At 49.1% G+C, this 18,589-nt stretch overlaps 1 protein-coding gene across 1 annotated transcript; it reads left to right on the top strand.

Annotated features, from left to right (window-relative positions):
- The first annotated feature begins 255 nt into the window (after positions 1 to 255).
- LOC119941998 (phosphatidylinositol transfer protein alpha isoform-like) lies at positions 256 to 18,125 on the top strand. Its single transcript, XM_038762630.1, has 12 exons — positions 256 to 313; positions 3,578 to 3,608; positions 5,789 to 5,937; positions 6,477 to 6,568; positions 6,804 to 6,811; positions 6,909 to 6,983; positions 7,206 to 7,289; positions 8,164 to 8,241; positions 8,368 to 8,472; positions 8,911 to 9,033; positions 17,585 to 17,656; positions 17,804 to 18,125. Exons 1-11 carry the CDS (start codon positions 294 to 296, stop codon positions 17,630 to 17,632), a joined length of 813 nt encoding a protein of 270 aa, XP_038618558.1. The 5' UTR covers positions 256 to 293; the 3' UTR covers positions 17,633 to 17,656; positions 17,804 to 18,125.
- The last annotated feature ends 464 nt before the right edge of the window (positions 18,126 to 18,589 follow it).

The following is an 18,589-nucleotide window of genomic DNA, read 5'->3' as shown; positions in this document are numbered from 1 at the left end:
AGGTGGAGACCCTACTTCCGGTTCCTAGAGAGGGGGTGGGGGGCCGCAGGGGAGGTGGAGACCCTACTTCCGGTTCCTGGAGAAGGGTGGGGGGCAGCAGGGGAGGTGGAGACCCTACTTCCGGTTCCGGGAGGGGGGGTGGGGGGTACCAGGGGAGGTGGAGACCCTACTTCCGGTTCCGGGAGGGGGGGGTGGGGGGCAGCAGGGGACGTAGAGGCTGGGGGAGGGAGGGAGGAGGGAGAAGGAGGGAGGGAGGGAGGGGTGGGTACCCCTAAGGAGGAGCCTGGGACGACATGGTCCTGATTAAGGAATTGTGAGTGGGGGGCGACCGGGAAAGCCATCGGGCTTGGGGAGAATGGGAAGAGGGAATGGGGGAGGATCAGGATGAGGGGGATGAGGATGATGAGAAGGATGATGATGATGATTGGGGGATTTGCTAAGCGCTTCCTAGGTGCCAAGCACTGTTCTAAGCGCTGCGGGGGAGGGGGGGGGGGGATCCAAGGCCATCAGGCTGTCCCACATGGGACAGTCTTCATCCCCATTTTCCAGAGGAGGGAACTGAGGCCCAGAGAAGTAAATCATGATAATGATGATGGCATTTTATTAAACGCTTCCTAGGTGCCAAGCACTGTTCTAAGCGCTGCGGGGGGATCCAAGGCCATCAGGCTGTCCCACATGGGACAGGCTTCATCCCCATTTTCCAGAGGAGGGAACTGAGGCCCAGAGAAGTAAATCATAATAATAAGGATGGCATTTTATTGAGCGCTTACTAGGTGCCAAGCACTGTTCTAAGCGCTGGGGGGGTGATCGATCCAAGGCCATCAGGCTGTCCCACATGGGACAGGCTTCATCCCCATTTTCCAGAGGAGGGAACTGAGGCACAGAGAAGTAAATCATAATAATGATGATGGCATTTTATTAAGCGCTTACTATGTGCCAAGCACTGTTCTAAGCGCTGGGGGGGGGGGCGGGTGAATCCAAGGCCATCAGGCTGTCCCACATGGGACAGTCTTCATCCCCATTTTCCAGAGGAGGGAACTGAGGCCCAGAGAAGTAAATCATAATAATGATGATGGCATTTTTTTAAGCATTTACTATGTGCCAAGCACTGTTCTAAGCACTGAGGGGGATACAAGGTGATCAGTTGTCCCACATGGGGCTCACAGTCTTCATCCCCATTTTACAGAGGAGGGAACTGAGGCCCAGAGGATTAAATAATCATAATGATGATGGCATTTTATTAAGCCCTTACTACGTGCCAAGCACTGTTCTAAGCGCTGGGGGGAATCCAAGGCCATCAGGCTGTCCCACATGGGACAGTCTTCATCCCCATTTTCCAGAGGCGGGAACTGAGGCCCAGAGAAGTAAATCATAATAATAATGATGGCATTTTATTAAGCACTTACTATGTGCAAAGCACTGTTCTAAGCGCTGCGGGGGGATCCAAGGTGATCAGTTGTCCCACATGGGGCACACGGTCTTCATCCCCATTTTCCAGAGGAGGGAACTGAGGCCCAGAGAAGTAAATCATAATAATAAGGATGGCATTTTATTCAGCGCTTACTATATGCCAAGCACTGTTCTAAGCCCTGGGGGGGATCCAAGGCCATCAGGCTGTCCCACATGGGACAGTCTTCATCCCCATTTTCCAGAGGAGGGAACTGAGGCCCAGAGGGTTAAATAATCCTAATGATGATGGCATTTTATTAAGCGCTTACTTTGTGCCAAGCACTATTCTAAGCGCTGGGGGGGGGGGGGGATCCAAGGCCATCAGGCTGTCCTACATGGGACAGTCTTCACCCCCATTTTCCAGAGGAGGAAACTGAGGCCCAGAGAAGTAAATCATAATAATAATGATGGCATTTTATTAAGCACTTACCATGTGCCAAGCACTGTTCTAAGCACTGGGGGGAATCCAAGGCGATCAGGTTGTCCCATATAGGGCTCACAGTCTTCATCCCCATTTTCCAGAGGAGGGAACTGAGGTGCAGAGAAGTAAATAATAATAATGATGATGGCATTTTATTAAGCGCTTACTATGTGCCAAGCACTGTTCTAAGCACTGGGGGTAGATACAGGGTGATCAGGTTGTCCCACATGGGGCTCACAGTCTTCATCCCCATTTTCCAGAGGAGGGAACTGAGGCCCAGAGAAGTAAATAATAATAATGATGATGGCATTTTATTAAGCGCTTACTATGTGCCAAGCACTGTTCTAAGCGCTGGGGGTAGATACAGGGCGATCAGGTTGTCCCACATGGGGCTCGCAGTCTTGATCCCCATTTTCCAGAGGAGGGAACTGAGGCCCAGAGAAGTAAATAATAATAATGATGATGGCATTTTATTAAGCGCTTACTATGTGCCAAGCACTGTTCTAAGCACTGGGGGTAGATACAGAGCGATCAGTGTGTCCCACATGGGGCTCACAGTCTTCATCCCCATTTTCCAGAGGAGGGAACTGAGGCCCAGAGAAGTAAATAATAATAATGATGATGGCATTTTATTAAGCGCTTACTATGTGCCAAGCACTGTTGTTAGCGCTGGGGGTAGATACAGGGTGATCAGTTTGTCCCACATGGGGCTCACAGTCTTCATCCCCATTTTCCAGAGGAGGGAACTGAGGCCCAGAGAAATAAATAATAATAATGATGATGGCATTTTATTAAGCGCTTACTATGTGCCAAGCGCTGTTCTAAGCGCTGGGGGTAGATACAGGGCGATCAGGTTGTCCCACATGGGGCTCGCAGTCTTCATCCCCATTTTCCAGAGCAGGGAACTGAGGCCCAGAGAAGTAAATAATAATAATGATGATGGCATTTTATTAAGCACTTACTATGTGCCAAGCACTGTTCTAAGTGCTGGGGGGGATACAAGCCGATCAGTTTGTTCATTTATTCATTCATTCATTCATTCAATCGTATTTATTGAGCGCTTACTGTGTGCAGAGCACTGGACTAAGCGCTTTGGGGGGATCCAAGGCGATCAGGTTGTCCCACATGGGGCTCACAGTCTTCATCCCCATTTTCCGGAGGAGGGAACTGAGGCCCAGAGAAGTAAATAATAATAATAATAATAATGATGGCATTTTATTAAGCGCTTACTATGTGCCAAGCACTGTTCTGAGCACTGGGGGGGATACAAGGCGATCAGTTTGTTCATTCATTCATTCAATCGTATTGAGCGCTTACTGTGTGCAGAGCACTGGACTAAGCGCTTTGGGGGGATCCAAGGCGATCAGGTTGTCCCACATGGGGCTCACAGTCTTCATCCCCATTTTCCAGAGGAGGGAACTGAGGCGCAGAGAAGTAAATAGTAATAATAATGATGGCATTCTATTAAGCACTTACTATGTGCAAAGCACTGTCTAAGCACTGGGGGGGATCCAAGGCGATCAGGTTGTCCCACATGGGGCTCACAGTCTTCACCCCCATTTTCCAGAGGAGGGAACTGAGGCCCAGAGAAGGGGGAGCCAGTGGGAGGAGCCGGGAGGGCCCGGGGGTAGCTCAGAGGGATGGGGTCGAGGGGGATCCGGCTCCTTCACGCTTTCTCCCTCTTTCCTCCCCATCCCCGGTCCGCAGTCGAGTGCTGTTGCCCTGCTCCGTGGAGGAGGTGAGACCCCCCTGCTTCTGGACCCCCATCACTCCCCCGCGCCGGGCCCTGGTCCCCAACTGGGGACCCTCGCTCTCTTCTCATCAGGCAGAAACTCCTCACCCTGGGCTTCAAGGCTGTCCATCCATCCCCTGGCCCCCTCCTCCCTCACCTCCCTTGTGTCCTTCTCCAGCCCAGCCCGCACCCTCCGCTCCTCGGCCGCCAATCTCCTCACCGTCCCTCGTTCTCGCCCGTCCCGCCGTCGACCCCCGGCCCCCGTCCTCCCCCTGGCCCGGAATGCCCTCCCTCCGCCCATCCGCCAAGCTCGCTCTCTTCCTCCCTTCAAAGCCTTACTGAGAGCTCACCTCCTCCAGGAGGCCTTCCCCCACTCAGCCCCCTCCCCATCCCCCCCGCCTTACCTCCTTCCCCTCCCCACAGCACCTGTATATATGTATATATGTTTGTACGGATTTATTACTTTATTTTATTTGTACACATTTATTCTATTTATTTTATTTTGTTAATACGTTTTGTTCTCTGTCTCCCCCTTCTAGACTGTGAGCCCGCTGGTGGGTAGGGCCCGTCTCTATATGTTGCCGACTTGGACTTCCCAAGCGCTTAGTACAGTGCTCTGCACACAGTAAGTGCTCAATAAATACGATTGATTGAATGAATGAATTCTCCCACCTTCCATTCTTTCAGAATAAATAGAATTACAGCTGTATGCACATCATTAATAGATGATATTGAATATCATAGTATTAGTAGTAAATAGTAGTAAATATGTAGTAAATAGTAGTAAATATGTAAGTAGTAGTAGTAAATACTACTTAGTATTTACATAGTAGTAAATATGTAAGCGCTCAATAAATACAATTGAATGAATGAATTCTCCCACCTTCCATTCTTTCAGAATAAATAGAATTACAGCTGTATGCACATCATTAATAGATGATATTGAATATCATAGTATTAGTAGTAAATAGTAGTAAATATGTAGTAAATAGTAGTAAATATGTAAGTAGTAGTAGTAAATACTACTTAGTATTTACATAGTAGTAAATATGTAAGCGCTCAATAAATACAATTGAATGAATGAATTCTCCCACCTTCCATTCTTTCAGAATAAATAGAATTACAGCTGTATGCACATCATTAATAGATGATATTGAATATCATAGTATTAGTAGTAAATAGTAGTAAATATGTAGTAAATAGTAAATATGTAAGTAGTAGTAGTAAATACTACTTAGTATTTACATAGTAAATATGTAAGCGCTCAATAAATACAATTGAATGAATGAATTCTCCCACCTTTCATTCTTTCAGAATACATAGAATTACAGCTGTACGCACATCATTAATAGAGTAGTAAATATGTACAAGTAAAATAAATAGAGTGATAAATCTGTGCAGATGTATACAAGTGCTGTGGGGAGGGGAAGGAGGTAGGGCGGGGGGATGGGGAGGAGGAGAGGAAAAGGGGGGCTTAGTGTGGGAAGGCCTCCTGGAGGAGGGGAGCTCTCAATAGGGCTTTGAAGGAAGGGAGCTAGTTATCTCCTCGTCTTTCATTCATTCAATCGTATTTATTGAGCGCTTACTGTGTGCAGAGCACTGGACTAAGCGAGGCTGTGAGCCCGCTGTTGGGTAGGGACCGTCTCTATATGTTGCCGACTTGTACTTCCCAAGCGCTTTAGTGCAGTGCTCTGCACACAGTAAGCGCTCAATAAATACGACTGAATGAAGTGCAAGTCGGCAACTTCTAGAGACGGTCCCTACCCAACAACGGGCTCGCAGCCTAGAAGGGGGACGACAAAACAAAACATGGAGATGGGTGTCAAGTTGGTTCTCCTTGAACCTCTGAGCCCCTTCCTTCCTCTCCCCCTCGTCCCCCTCTCCATCCCCCCCATCTTACCTCCTTCCCTTCCCCACAGCACCTGTATATATGTATATATGTTTGTACATATTTATTACTCTATTTATTTTACTTGTACATATCTATTCTATTTATTTTATTTTGTTAGTATGTTTGGTTTTGTTCTCTGTCTCCCCCTTTTTAGACTGTGAGCCCACTGTTAGGGAGGGACTGTCTCTATATGTTGCCAACTTGTACTTCCCAAGCGCTTAGTCCAGTGCTCTGCACACAGTAAGCGCTCAATAAATACGATTGATTCTCACCCTCTTCTCCGTCCCTTCTCCAGTATCAAGTGGGGCAGCTGTACTCCGTGGCTCAGACCAGCAAGGACAACACCGGAGGTGGAGAGGGGATCGAGGTTCTGATCAATCAGCCCTACGAGGGAGGTCCCGGGGAACGGGGCCAGTTCACCCACAAGATTTACCACCTGCAGAGGTGAGGGGCGAGCCGGTCGGTCACTCGGTATTTATTGAGCGCCGTCCGTGTGCACAGCGCTAAGCGTTTGGGAGAATGTGATACAGCAGCAGATACATCTCCTGCCTGCAGCGAGCTTACAGTGTATAGGGGGAGGCAGACATTAGTATAAATACACAAATTACGGGTAAGTATGTTATGGGCCTGGGAGAGGGGATGAATGAAGGGAACAAGTCAGGGCGATGCAGAAGGGAGAGGGAGAAGTGGAAAAGGAGGACTTAGTCAGGGAAGGCCTCTTGGAGGAGATGGGCCTTTAATAAGTCTTTGAAGCCGGGGAGAAGAATTGTATGTCGGGTTTGAGGAGGGAGGGTGTTTCAGACCAGAGGCGGGATGTGGGCGAGAGGTCAGCGACGAGATGGGATCGAAGCACGGTGAGGAGCAAGGAGTGCAGGAGAGGGAAAGGGACTTGGTGGACTTAAGGAGAAATTGAGGGATCTCTTATGGGAGAGGAAGGACGACAGAAGCCTCTTACACCTAATTCCCGTTTTCTTCTCCTCCAGTAAAGTCCCTGGCTTTGTGCGGCTATTCGCTCCCGAGGGTTCCTTGGTTTTTCATGAAAAAGCCTGGAATGCGTATCCGTACTGTCGGACCGGTGAGAGGGGCCGGCGTTCTGGGGATCGGGGGATGGTGGGGTACTTGACAGGAGGGTGGCTTCCGGGGAGATAGGAATCACCATCTCTGGGGGTTCCGGAGGCAGATTTGGTCTGGAAATGGGGGGACTGGAGAGCAGAAACACTTACTTCCTAGAGCTGTAACCCGTTTCTCATTCTTTTCCCAACTGCCCAATCTTATCCCACTCTCTTACCGGCCGCTGCCGTCCGCCTCAGTCATCACGGTAAGATTCCCCGGGAAAGAAGCTGGATGAAGTGAGCCGGGTTCAGAGGGAATCAGCTAGCCAGATCCTATAATCTCTTGCTCTGTTCGGCCCCCAGAATGAGTACATGAAGGATGATTTCTTCATCAAGATTGAAACCTGGCATCATCCAGATATGGGGACTCAGGACAATGTGAGTGTGATCTCCTCAAATCGAGGCCACTTGCCCCATCCGAAGGGTTCTGCCACCCGACCGTAGCCCCTAAGCCCCTCCTGGAAGGAGACTTCGGTCTCCCTCCAGAAATCAGATGCCCTGCTTCCCGGCTTCCAGAATTACACTCTCACTCCCCAGTGCTCTGTTCTCCTAGGACAAAGGGGAACTTTTCTCTAGTTCCCGGCTCCTTCCCCTGCCCAGGTTCACCATCTGGATGCGGAGACCTGGAAGGAGGTGGAAGTGGTTCATATTGACATCGCTGACCGGACCCAGGTCTCTGATGAGGTGTGTGGACTATTGGGAGGACAAGATTCCTAGGCCTTGGGTCTTTAGGTTTCAGGAAGGCGTGGGATCCAATAGGTCCAAGTCTACCAATGGTATTCATTCATTCAATCGTATTTATTGAGCGCTTACTGTGTGCAGAGCACTGTACTAAGTGCTGGGGAGGTACAAGTTGGCAACATATAGAGACAGTCCCTACCCAACAGTGGGCTCACAGTCTAGAAGGGGGAGACAGAGAACAGAACAAAACCTATTAACAAAATAAAATAAGTAGAATAAATATGTACAAGTAAAATAAATAGAGTAATAAATACGTACATACATCATCATCATCATCATCAATCGTATTGAGTGCTTACTATGTGCAGAGCACTGTACTAAGCGCTTGGGAAGTACAAGTCGGCAACATCTAGAGACAGTCCCTACCCAGCAGTGGGCTCACAGTCTAAAAGGGGGAGACAGAGAACAAAACCAAACATACTAACAAAATAAAATAAATAGGATAGATAGGTACAAGTAAAATAAATAAATAAATAAGTAGAGTAATAAATATGTACAAACATATATACATATATACAGGTGCTGTGGGGAAGGGAAGGAGGTAAGATGGGGGGATGGAGGGGGGACGAGGGGGAAAGGAAGGAAGGGGAACGTATACCTGTATACATATATACAGGTGCTGTGGGGAAGGGAAGGAGCGCTTTATTGAGCGCTTACTGTGAGTAGAGCACCGAGCGAAGCTCTGGGGAGAGTGAAATACAGCAAAATTTGTGATCAGGCTCCCTGCCCGTAGCGAGCGCACAGTCTACAGCCTAGCGGGAAACGGCTGGATTCGGGCCCGCAGCCTCTCTCTCACAGCTCCCCCTCTCCCTCCCAGGACTACAAGCCGGAAGAGGACCCCGCTCTCTTCAAATCGGTCAAGACCGGACGCGGCCCCTTAGGGCCCGACTGGCAGGTGAGTTGACCCCCCTAAGGCTCCTGCTCAGGATTCTCCCCGGGGCGGCCCCCCGGGCGGGGTGGAGGAAGGAATGGCCCCCGGGGCCGATTCTCTCCAGAGTCTAATTCCCCTTTCTCTGCCCAGAGGGAACTGGCAAGCCGTCCCCCGCACATGTGCGCCTACAAGCTGGTGACGGTCAAATTCCGGTGGTGGGGTCTACAGGGACGAGTGGAGAGCTTCATCCATAAGGTGGGCGGGGGGGGATGCCCAGGAGAGGGGCCTCTCGGTTCTGACATGACAGGAATGGGTCCTGATGCTTCTCGTCCGGCTGGTGGGGGCGGGAGGGGTGAACAATCAGTGCTATCTACTGAGCGCCGCCGACGTGCAGAACCCCATATTAAGCGCCACGACAGAATTAGCAAGGAAGACAGCACCTCTTGGCTCAATTCTTCTGCTCCATCATCATCATCAATCGTATTTATTGAGGGCTTACTGTGTGCAGAGCGCTGTACTAAGCGCTTGGGAAGTACAAATTGGCAACATCTAGAGACAGTGCCTACCCGACAGTGGGCTCACAGTCTAAAAGGGGGAGACAGCTCCAGGAGGGATGTGCGCTGGAGGTGTTGGGAAGTGGGGCTCGAGCCCCACTTTTCCCCTCCTGTGGCCCCCCCTTCCCCTCTCCCGCAGCAAGAGAAGCGCCTCTTCACCAACTTCCACCGGCAGCTGTTCTGCTGGCTCGACCGGTGGGTGGACCTGTCCATGGAGGAGATCCGGAGGCTGGAGGAGGAGACCCAGCGCGAGCTGGATCAGGTAACAGTTGGGTCCCGAGGGGACGGAGGGGGGAGACCAAGAAGATCCCCCATGGCCCGTTGGAGGGTAATTCCACCCCACTCCCTGCCTCCGAGCGAGATTGTTCCTCACCCCACCCACGCGCAGACGGGGGGATTCTCCCGAGCTGGGAAATTTTCAGGGAGAATGAACTCATAAGTTTGCGTAAGAATGTACAGGCTGCGACAGGGTCAGCCGGCCCAGGGTTTGGCCTCGGACGGGGGCGTCGAGTAGCTGGGGTGGGGACGCGCGACCTGTACTTGGCTGTAATTTATTTATGTAACGTAATTCATAATAATAATAAGGATGGCACTTATTAAGCGCTTACTATGTGCAAAGCACTGTTCTAAGCGCCGAGGAGGTTACAGGGTGATCAGGTGGTCCCACGGGGGGCTCACAGTCTTAATCCCCATTTTCCAGACGAGGGAACTGAGGCCCAGAGAAGTTAAGTGGCTTGCCCAAAGTCACCCAGCTGACAATTGGCAGAGCCGGGATTTGAACCCATGACCTCTGACTCCAAAGCCCGGGCTCTTTTCCACTGAGCCACGCTGCTTCTCTTTATATTAACGTTCCCCGCCCCCACCCCAGACTGTAAGCTCGTCGTGGGCAGGGAACGTGATTGTTATATTGTTGCGTTGTAGTCTCCCAAGCCCTTAGCAAAGTGCTTCAAGGCCCTACTGAGAGCTCACCTCCTCCAGGAGGCCTTCCCAGACTGAGCCCATTCCTTCCTCTCCCCCTCGTCCCCCTCTCCATCCCCCATCTTACCTCCTTCCCTTCCCCACAGCACATGTATGTATGTTTGTACATATTTATTACTCTATTTATTTATTTATTTTACTTGTACATATCTATCCTATGTATTTTATTTTGTTAGTATGTTTGGTTTTGTTCTCTGTCTCCCCCTTTTAGACTGTGAGCCCACTGTTGGGTAGGGACTGTCTCTGTATGTTGCCAATTTGTACTTCCCAAGTGCTTAGTACACTGCTCTGCACATAGTAAGCGCTCAATAAATACGATTGATGATGATGATGATGATGCTTCTAGACTGTGAGCCCACTGTTGGGTAGGGACTGTCTCTATATGTTGCCAACTTGTACTTCCCAAGTGCTTAGTACAGTGCTGTGCACACAGTAAGCTCTTAATAAATACGATTGATTGATTGCTGTGCACACAGTGCGTGCTCAATAAATACGACTGACTGATCTAATTATCTTGTATCTACCCCAGCGCTTGGTACAGTGCTTAGCACAGGGCAGGCGCTAACAAATACCAATCAATCAATCGTATTTATTGAGCACTTACTGTGTGCAGAGCACTGTACTAAGCGCTTGGGAAGTCCAAGTTGGCAACATCTAGAGACGGTCCCTACCCAACAGTGGGCTCACAGTCTAGAAGGGGGAGACAGAACAAAACAAAGCATATTAACAAAATAAAATAAATAGAATAGATATGTACAAGTAAAATAAATAAATAAATTGTGCGGGGGGGCCTCTTAGACACCGTATTGACTTGTAGGGGTAGGTTTAAGCATCGTCCATCCTGAACTCCCTCTAGTAAACCTTACGGGCCATCGATTTACCCAAAGCCCGTCTATCTACACGCTTGTTATCATCAATCGTATTTATTGAGCGCTTACTATGTGCAGAGCACTGTAGTAAGCACTTAGCACTATACTAAGCGCTTATATGTGCAGAGCACTTACCAAGTGTTTGGGAGAGCACAGTACAGCAGAATCAGCCGGTAGGTTCCCTGCCCGTCGTAAGCTTACGGTCTGGATGGGGAGGTGGGCATTAATATGAATAAAGTAATTTCTAATGTATAATTTAAAGATATGGACATAAGCGTTGTGGGGTTAGGGCGAATATCAAATGTCCAAAAGTCGCAGATAAAGCGCATAGAGAACGCAGAAGGGAGAGCGAGCCGGGCAAAAGAGCGCTTAATTAGGGAAGGGCTCTTGGAGGAGATGTTAGCTTAATAATAATGATGGTATTTGTTAAGCGCTTACTATGTGCAAAGCACTGTTCTAAGCGCGATTGGGTGGGACTCACCGTCTTCATCCCCATTTTGCAGATGAGGGAACTGAGGCCCAGAGAAGTGAAGTGACTTGCCCAAAGTCGCACAGCTGACGCTGGGCGGAGCCGGGATCTGAACCCATGACCTCTGACTCCAAATAATAATAATAATAATAATAATAATAATAATGGCATTTATTAAGCGCTTACTATGTGCAAAGCACTGTTCTAAGCGCTGGGGAGTTTACAAGGTGATCAGGTTGTCCCATGGGGGGCTCACAGTCTTCATCCCCATTTTGCAGATGAGGGAGCTGAGGCCCAGAGAAGTGAAGTGACTTGCCCAAAGTCGCACAGCTGACGCTGGGCGGAGCCGGGATCTGAACCCATGACCTCTGACTCCAAAGCCCGGGCTCTTTCCACTGAGCCACACTGCTTCTCATAGTGCTTTAAAGGTGGAGAGAATGATGGCCCTCTTTCTTTCATCCATTCGATCCTATTTATTAAGTGCTTACTGTGTGCAGAGCACTATACTAAGTGCTTGGGAAAGGATGGTACAACAATAAACAGTACGTAGTAATAATAATGATGGTATTTGTTAAGCGCTAACTATGTGCCAAGCACCATTCTAAGTGCTGGGGTAGAAACAAGATAATCAGGTGAGGCTCAGAGTCTAAATCCCCATTTTACTGATGAGGTCACTGAGGCCCAGAGAAGTGAAGCGACTTGCCCAAAGTCCCACAGCTGACAAGTGGCAGAGCCGGGATTAGAACCCACGACCTCCGACTCCCAAGCCCGGGCTCTTCCCCCTAAATCACCCTGCCCACAGCGAGCGAGCTCACAGTCTCTTGAACCTGCTGATATTTGGGGCCCATTCAGTCATTCAGTCGTATTTATTGAGCGCTTCCTGTGTGCAGAGCACTGGACTAAGCGCTTGGGCAGTACAAATTTGCAACATATAGAGCCCACAAAGGCCCTACTGAGAGCTCACCTCCTCCAGGAGGCCTTCCCAGACTGAGCCCCTTCCTTCCTTTCCCCCTCGTCCCCCTCTCCATCCCCCCCGTCTTACCTCCTTCCCTTCCCCGCAGCACCTGTATATATGTATATACGTTTGTACATATATATTACTCTGTTTATTTTACTTGTACCTATCTATTCTATTTATTTTATTTTGTTAGTATGTTTGGTTTTGTTCTCCGTCTCCCCCTTTTAGACTGTGAGCCCACTGTTGGGTAGCGACTGTCTCTATATGTTGCCAACTTGTACTTCCCAAGCGCTTAGTCCAGTGCTGTGCACACAATAAGCGCTCAATAAATACGATTGATTGATTGATTGATTGATTGACAAAGCTTCCCGCAGTGGTAAATTCCGTACACGTGACTCTACATTCCGCAGAGAACAGTTGTTCTGTGTGAAGTGTTTCCTCTCAACCCTAAGCTTTCGTGTCGAACCGCTGTTCCCCATTGTGGGATTTGATACACAACAATTCCATCTGTTTATTTATTTATTATGTTGCCATCTTGTACTTCCCAAGCGCTTAGTACAGTGCTCTGCACACAGTAAGCGCTCAATAAATACGATTGATTGATTGATTGATTGATCTGTGCCTTATTCACACCTTTCCTGAGACAGACTTCAACCATGCCCCGCAGTCAGTCCCTCCTCATCCAGCCAGTCAATGGGTCATATTTATCCAGACCCCTCTTCATCCGCCCGGTCATCTTGGTTTTTCAATCGTATTTATTGAGCGCTTACTGTGTGCAGAGCACTGTACTAAGCGCTTGGGAAGCACAAGTTTTGTTTGTCCCTCTCCCATTTTGTCCTCCTCTCCCAAGTGCTGCATGGCTCAGTGGAAAGAGCCCGGGCTCTGGAGTCAGAGGTCATGGGTTCAAATCCCAAGTGACTTTGGGCAGGTCACTTCTCTGGGCCTCAGTGACCTCATCTGTAAAATGGGGATGAAGACTGAGCCTCCCGTGGGACAACCTGATCACCTTGTAACCTCCCCAGCGCTTAGAACAGTGCTTGGCACATAGTAAGCGCTTAACAAATACCAAAATTATTATTATTATTAGCCGGGCGTCATAATAACAATTACAATGGGATCTGCATGGCTCAGTGGAAAGAGCCCAGGCTCTGGAGTCAGAGGTCATGGGTTCAAATCCTGGCTCTGCAGCTGTGTGACTTTGGGCAAGTCACTTCTCTGGGCCTCAGTGACCTCATCTGTAAAATGGGGGTGAAGACTGAGCCTCCCGTGGGACAACCTGATCACCTTGTAACCTCCCCAGCGCTAAGAACAGTGTTTGGCACAAAGTAAGCGCTTAACAAATACCAAAATTATTATTATTATTATCTGGGCATCATAATAACAATGACGGTGGTATCTGCGTGGCTCAGTGTGGAAAGAGCCCGGGCTCTGGAGTCAGAGGTCATGGGTTCAAATCCCGGTTCCGCAGCTGTGTGACTTTGGGCAAGTCACTTCTCTGGGCCTCAGTGACCTCATCTGTAAAATGGGGATGAAGACTGAGCCTCCCGTGGGACAACCTGATCACCTTGTAACCTCCCCAGCGCTTAGAACAGTGTTTGGCACAAAGTAAGCTCTTAACAAATACCAAAATTATTATTATTATTATCTGGGCATCATAATAACAATGACGGTGGTATCTGCGTGGCTCAGTGTGGAAAGAGCCCGGGCTCTTTCAAATTCCGGCTCCGCAGCTGTGTGACTTTGGGCAAGTCACTTCTCTGGGCCTCAGTGACCTCATCTGTAAAATGGGGATGAAGACTGTGAGCCCCCCGTGGGACAACCCGATCACCTTGTAACCTCCCCAGCGCTTAGAACAGTGCTTTGCACGTAGTAAGCACTTAATAAATGCCATCATTATTATTATTCTTCTAGACTGTGAGCCCGCTATCCGGTAGGGACCGTCTCTTTATGTTGCCGACTTGTACTTCCCAAGCGCTTAGTCCAGTGCCCTGCACACGGTAAGCGCTCAATAAATACGATTGAATGAATGAAAGTGCTCAGTGCAGTGTTCTTCGCTCAGTGCAGGCTCTAAGCTTCTTGAGGGCAGGGATGGTGTCTACCAACTCTGTTGTACTCGTCCGAGTGCTCAGTACAGTGATCTGTGCACAACAGACTGTAAGCTCACTGCGGGCAGATACTGTTACTGCCAACTCTGTTGTACTCTTCCAAGTGTTAGGACGGTGTTCCATACAGCAAAAATGCTACATAAATACCATTAATTGACTGAAGTGTGTTTTGTGGCGTCCAAACTAGGGGCCAGGGATAACCTTCCCCCCCGCCTTACCTCCTTCCCCTCCCCACAGCACCTGTATATATGTATATACGTTTGTACGTATTCATTACTCTATTTTATTTGTACATATTCTATTTATTTTATTTTCTTAATATGTTTTGTTTTGTTGTCTGTCTCCCCCTTCTAGACTGTGAGCCTGTTGTTGGGTAGGGACCGTCTCTATTTAATAATAATAATAATAATAATGACATTTATTAAGCGCTTAAGCACTGGGGAGGATACAAGGTGATCAGGTTGTCCCATGTGGGGCTCACAGTCTTCATCCCCATTTTCCAGATGAGGGAACTGAGGCCCAGAGAAGTGAAGTGATTCGCCCAAAGTCACCCAGCGGACAAGTGGCGGAGCCGGGATTTGAACCCTTGACCTCTGACTCCAAAACCCGGGCTCTTTCCACTGCTTCTCTCTATGTTGCCAACTTGTCCTTCCCAAGCGCTCAGTCCAGTGCTCTGCACACAGTAAGCGCTCAATAAATACGATTGATTGAATGAATGAATGAATGAAGTTGGTTGCCCTTTTCTGTACATTTTCTACCAATTTTGATGTCCAGTCTAAAATGCGTCACTGCTTGCCCGTGGTCCAGGGGTGGGTTTTATTGAGCGGCGAAATCGGGGCTTTTGTTTTCTGTCGCCTTCCTGCCGTTGCCCAGCTTTTGGTTGGCCTTTTTTGGCTTCTGCTGCACAGTGAACTGATGATGTAAAAATGACTAAGCCTTCCTTTCCTCTTCTCCCTCTCCCTTCTGTGTCACCCTGACTTGCTCCCTTAATTCATCCCCCCACCACAGCCCAGCTCCACAGCCCTCTTGTCCTTATCTGTAATTTATTTACATTAATGTGCCCCCCCACCACAAATGGACCGTAAAACGGTTGTGGGTAGGGAATGCGTTTATTGTTAGATCGTGCTCTCCCAAGCGCTTAGTACAGTGCTCTTCCCAGACTGAGCCCCTTCCTTCCTCTCCCCTTCGTCCCCCTCTCCATCCCCCCCATCTTACCTCCTTCCCTTCCCCACAGCACCTGTATATATGTTTGTACATATTTATTACTCTATTTATTTATTTTACTTGTACATATCTATTCTAATTTATTTTATTTTGTTAGTATGTTTGGTTTTGTTCTCTGTCTCCCCCTTTTAGACTGTGAGCCCAATGTTGGGTAGGGACTGTCTGTATATGTTGCCAAATTGTACTTCCCAAGCGCTTAGTACAGTGCCCTGCACATAGTAAGCGCTCAATAAATAAGATTGATTGATTGATTGATTGCTCTGCGAACAACAAGCGCTCAATAAATTCGATGGAGTGAATGACAGCTGTTAATGAGTCTGAGATACCTTTCCCGGTTGTGATCCGTCATCGTCCTACGCGTGGAATTTGGATGGTTTTCCCTTCGTTCGCCTCTTCCCATTTCACGCTTTTTTGGTCAGTTTGCTCCGTAGTGTTTCTCGAGCCGGTGCTGTGTGCAGAGCTTTGTACTAAGCGCTTGGGAGAGCGCTTCCCAGACTGAGCCCCTTCCTTCCTCTCCCCCTCGTCCCCCTCTCCATCCCCCCCATCTTACCTCCTTCCCTTCCCCACAGCACCCGTATATATGTATATATGTTTGTACAGATTTATTACTCTATTTATTTATTTATTTATTTTACTTGTACATATCTATTCTAATTTATTTTATTTTGTTAGTATGTTTGGTTTTGTTCTCTGTGTCCCCCTTTGAGACTGTGAGCCCACTGTTGGGTAGGGACTGTCTCTATATGTTGCCAATTTGTACTTCCCAAGCACTTAGTACAGTGCTCTGCACATAGTAAGCGCTCAATAAATACGATTGATGATGATGATGATAGTAAAATAGAGTAGGTAGCTGATCCCTATCCAAAAAGACCTTACAGACAATTTCCTCTAGTGCTGTTCTCAGTGAAGTGGGGGAACTTGTGATCACCATTTTCTCTATCTTCAACCACTAATAATAATAATAATGGTATTTGTTAAGCACTTACGTTGTGCCAAGCACTGTTCTAAGCACTGGGGGAGAGACAAGGGAATCAAGTTGTCCCACGTGGGGCTCACAGTCTTAATTCCGACTTTACAGATGAGGTAACTGAGGCACAGAGAAGTTAGGTGGCTTGCCCAAGGTCACCCAGCAGACGAGCGGCAGTGCCGGGATTAGAACCCACATCCTCTAAGTGTGGGAAATCAATCAGTCAATCAGTGGTGTTTGTTGAGCGCTTACTAGGTGCAGAGCTCTGTACTGTGTACTGATTTCTTTATCAAACCGCCTAGGAACCGTCTAAAGAAAGTCACTCTTTGGAAATCAGGGTCTTAATTCCGACTTTACAGATGAGGTAACTGAGGCACAGAGAAGTTAGGTGGCTTGCCCAAGGTCACCCAGCAGATGAGCGGCAGTGCCGGGATTAGAACCCACGTCCTCTATAAGTGTGGGAAATCAATCAGTCAATCAGTGGTGTTTGTAGAGTGCTTACTAGGTGCAGAGCACTGTACCGTGTACTGATTTCTTTATCAAACCGCCTAGGAACCCCCTAAAGAAAGTCACTCTTTGGAAATCAGGGTCTTAATTCCGACTTTACAGATGAGGTAACTGAGGCACAGAGAAGTTAGGTGGCTTGCCCAAGGTCACCCAGCAGGCGAGCGGCAGTGCCGGGATTAGAACCCACGTCCTCTATAAGTGTGGGAAATCAAATCAGTCAATCAGTGGTGTTTGTTGAGGGCTTACTAGGTGCAGAGCACTGTACCGTGTACTGATTTCTTTATCAAACCGCCTAGGAACCCCCTAAAGAAAGTCACTCTTTGGAAATCAGGGTCTTAATTCCAACTTTACAGATGAGGTAACTGAGGCACAGAGAAGTTAGGTGGCTTGCCCAAGGTCACCCAGCAGGTGAGCGGCAGTGCCGGGATTAGAACCCACGTCCTCTATAAGTGTGGGAAATCAATCAATCAGTGGTGTTTGTTGAGTGCTTACTAGGTGCAGAGCACTGTACTGTGTACTGATTTCTTTATCAAACCGCCTAGGAACCTTCTAAAGAAAGTCACTCTTTGGAAATCAGGGACAGAGCGGAAGGGGAGGAAAATCTGGATGGGGAGAAAACCTGGGAGGGAAATGGGCAGCAGCGTGGAAGGAGTTGTATCAGTGCTTTCTCTGAGGGGCGAAGGAGCTGTGAACTTCGTTTTTCTCCATTTTTTCCTCCCACCCAAACTGATTTCAGATGCGTCAGACGGGGCCGGTAAGGGGCATGACAGCCAGTGACGATTGACAAACTCAGGGCCAAGCTGAGCAGGTGAGCGGGGAAAGACTCGGGCAACCGTGGTGGGGGAAACGGGGGTTATTAAGGGGGTGCTGAAGAGAGGAACTTTGGAGCGCTGAAAATGGCGGGGTTCACAGGACTCACAGCTCCGTCCTTTCCCACGCTCTCTTTTTCTCTCAGGCCGCTGCCCGGGGCGTGGACGGATGGAGGGAATGTGGTGCCCGCCCAGCGGGCGGAAGAAGGGGATGAAGCTGCTGTTGTACACCCCTCCACCCCGCCAACCCCGGGGCCCGATCCCGTCCTCTCCGCCGACTCTCTGGGGAGAGGAGGACGCGGAGGAGCCGGGGAGGGGACGTCCCAGCCTGGGGTGGGAGTCGGGGTATGGGCCAAACACTACGGTCCCCTTCCAGCCCGGAAGATTGCAGGGGGGAGGGACGAGCCCTCCCCCAGTCCTGTTGCCAACGGAGCCACTGTGGCACAATAAAGTTGTCCTGGCCTCCCATGCCTCCCAGTGTCATCTGTGGGACATAAGATGAGGTGTGGGAAAGAGTTGTCCTGCCCCTCTTCCTCACCTTTCCTTTCTAAATCCCCCTCCTCTTGATCCTGGCCTGCACTAATTCGGTCATTTTCCGTTTCCAGAAGGACCCCTTCATAGAGTCAGGGCCACTCACAAGCCCTCAGCCTCTGAAGTCCCCCAAAAGACAAGCAGATTCTGGCCAGGCACCACCCCAGCCCTCATCCCAGGGAGTCTCCCGGAGGGAGAGAATGAAGAAGAGGGACAGAGAGAGAGGAGAGAGGGAGGTTCTGCGTGTGTGTGTGTTTCTCCACTTCTGTCTTTCAGATATCTAGTGCAGGGTTCTGCTGTATGGGAACACTGGGTAAATAGCTGCTATAGCCTGTTTTCCTGTTGAGCACCTCAGTTCCTGGGGGTCTGGATCCCAAGTCAGGAGAGGTAGAAGACACTTG

This window comes from Tachyglossus aculeatus, chromosome 21 (assembly GCF_015852505.1).
Source record: "Tachyglossus aculeatus isolate mTacAcu1 chromosome 21, mTacAcu1.pri, whole genome shotgun sequence".
Lineage (NCBI taxonomy): Eukaryota > Metazoa > Chordata > Mammalia > Monotremata > Tachyglossidae > Tachyglossus > Tachyglossus aculeatus.
This window is presented reverse-complemented; position numbering and strand designations above follow the sequence as displayed.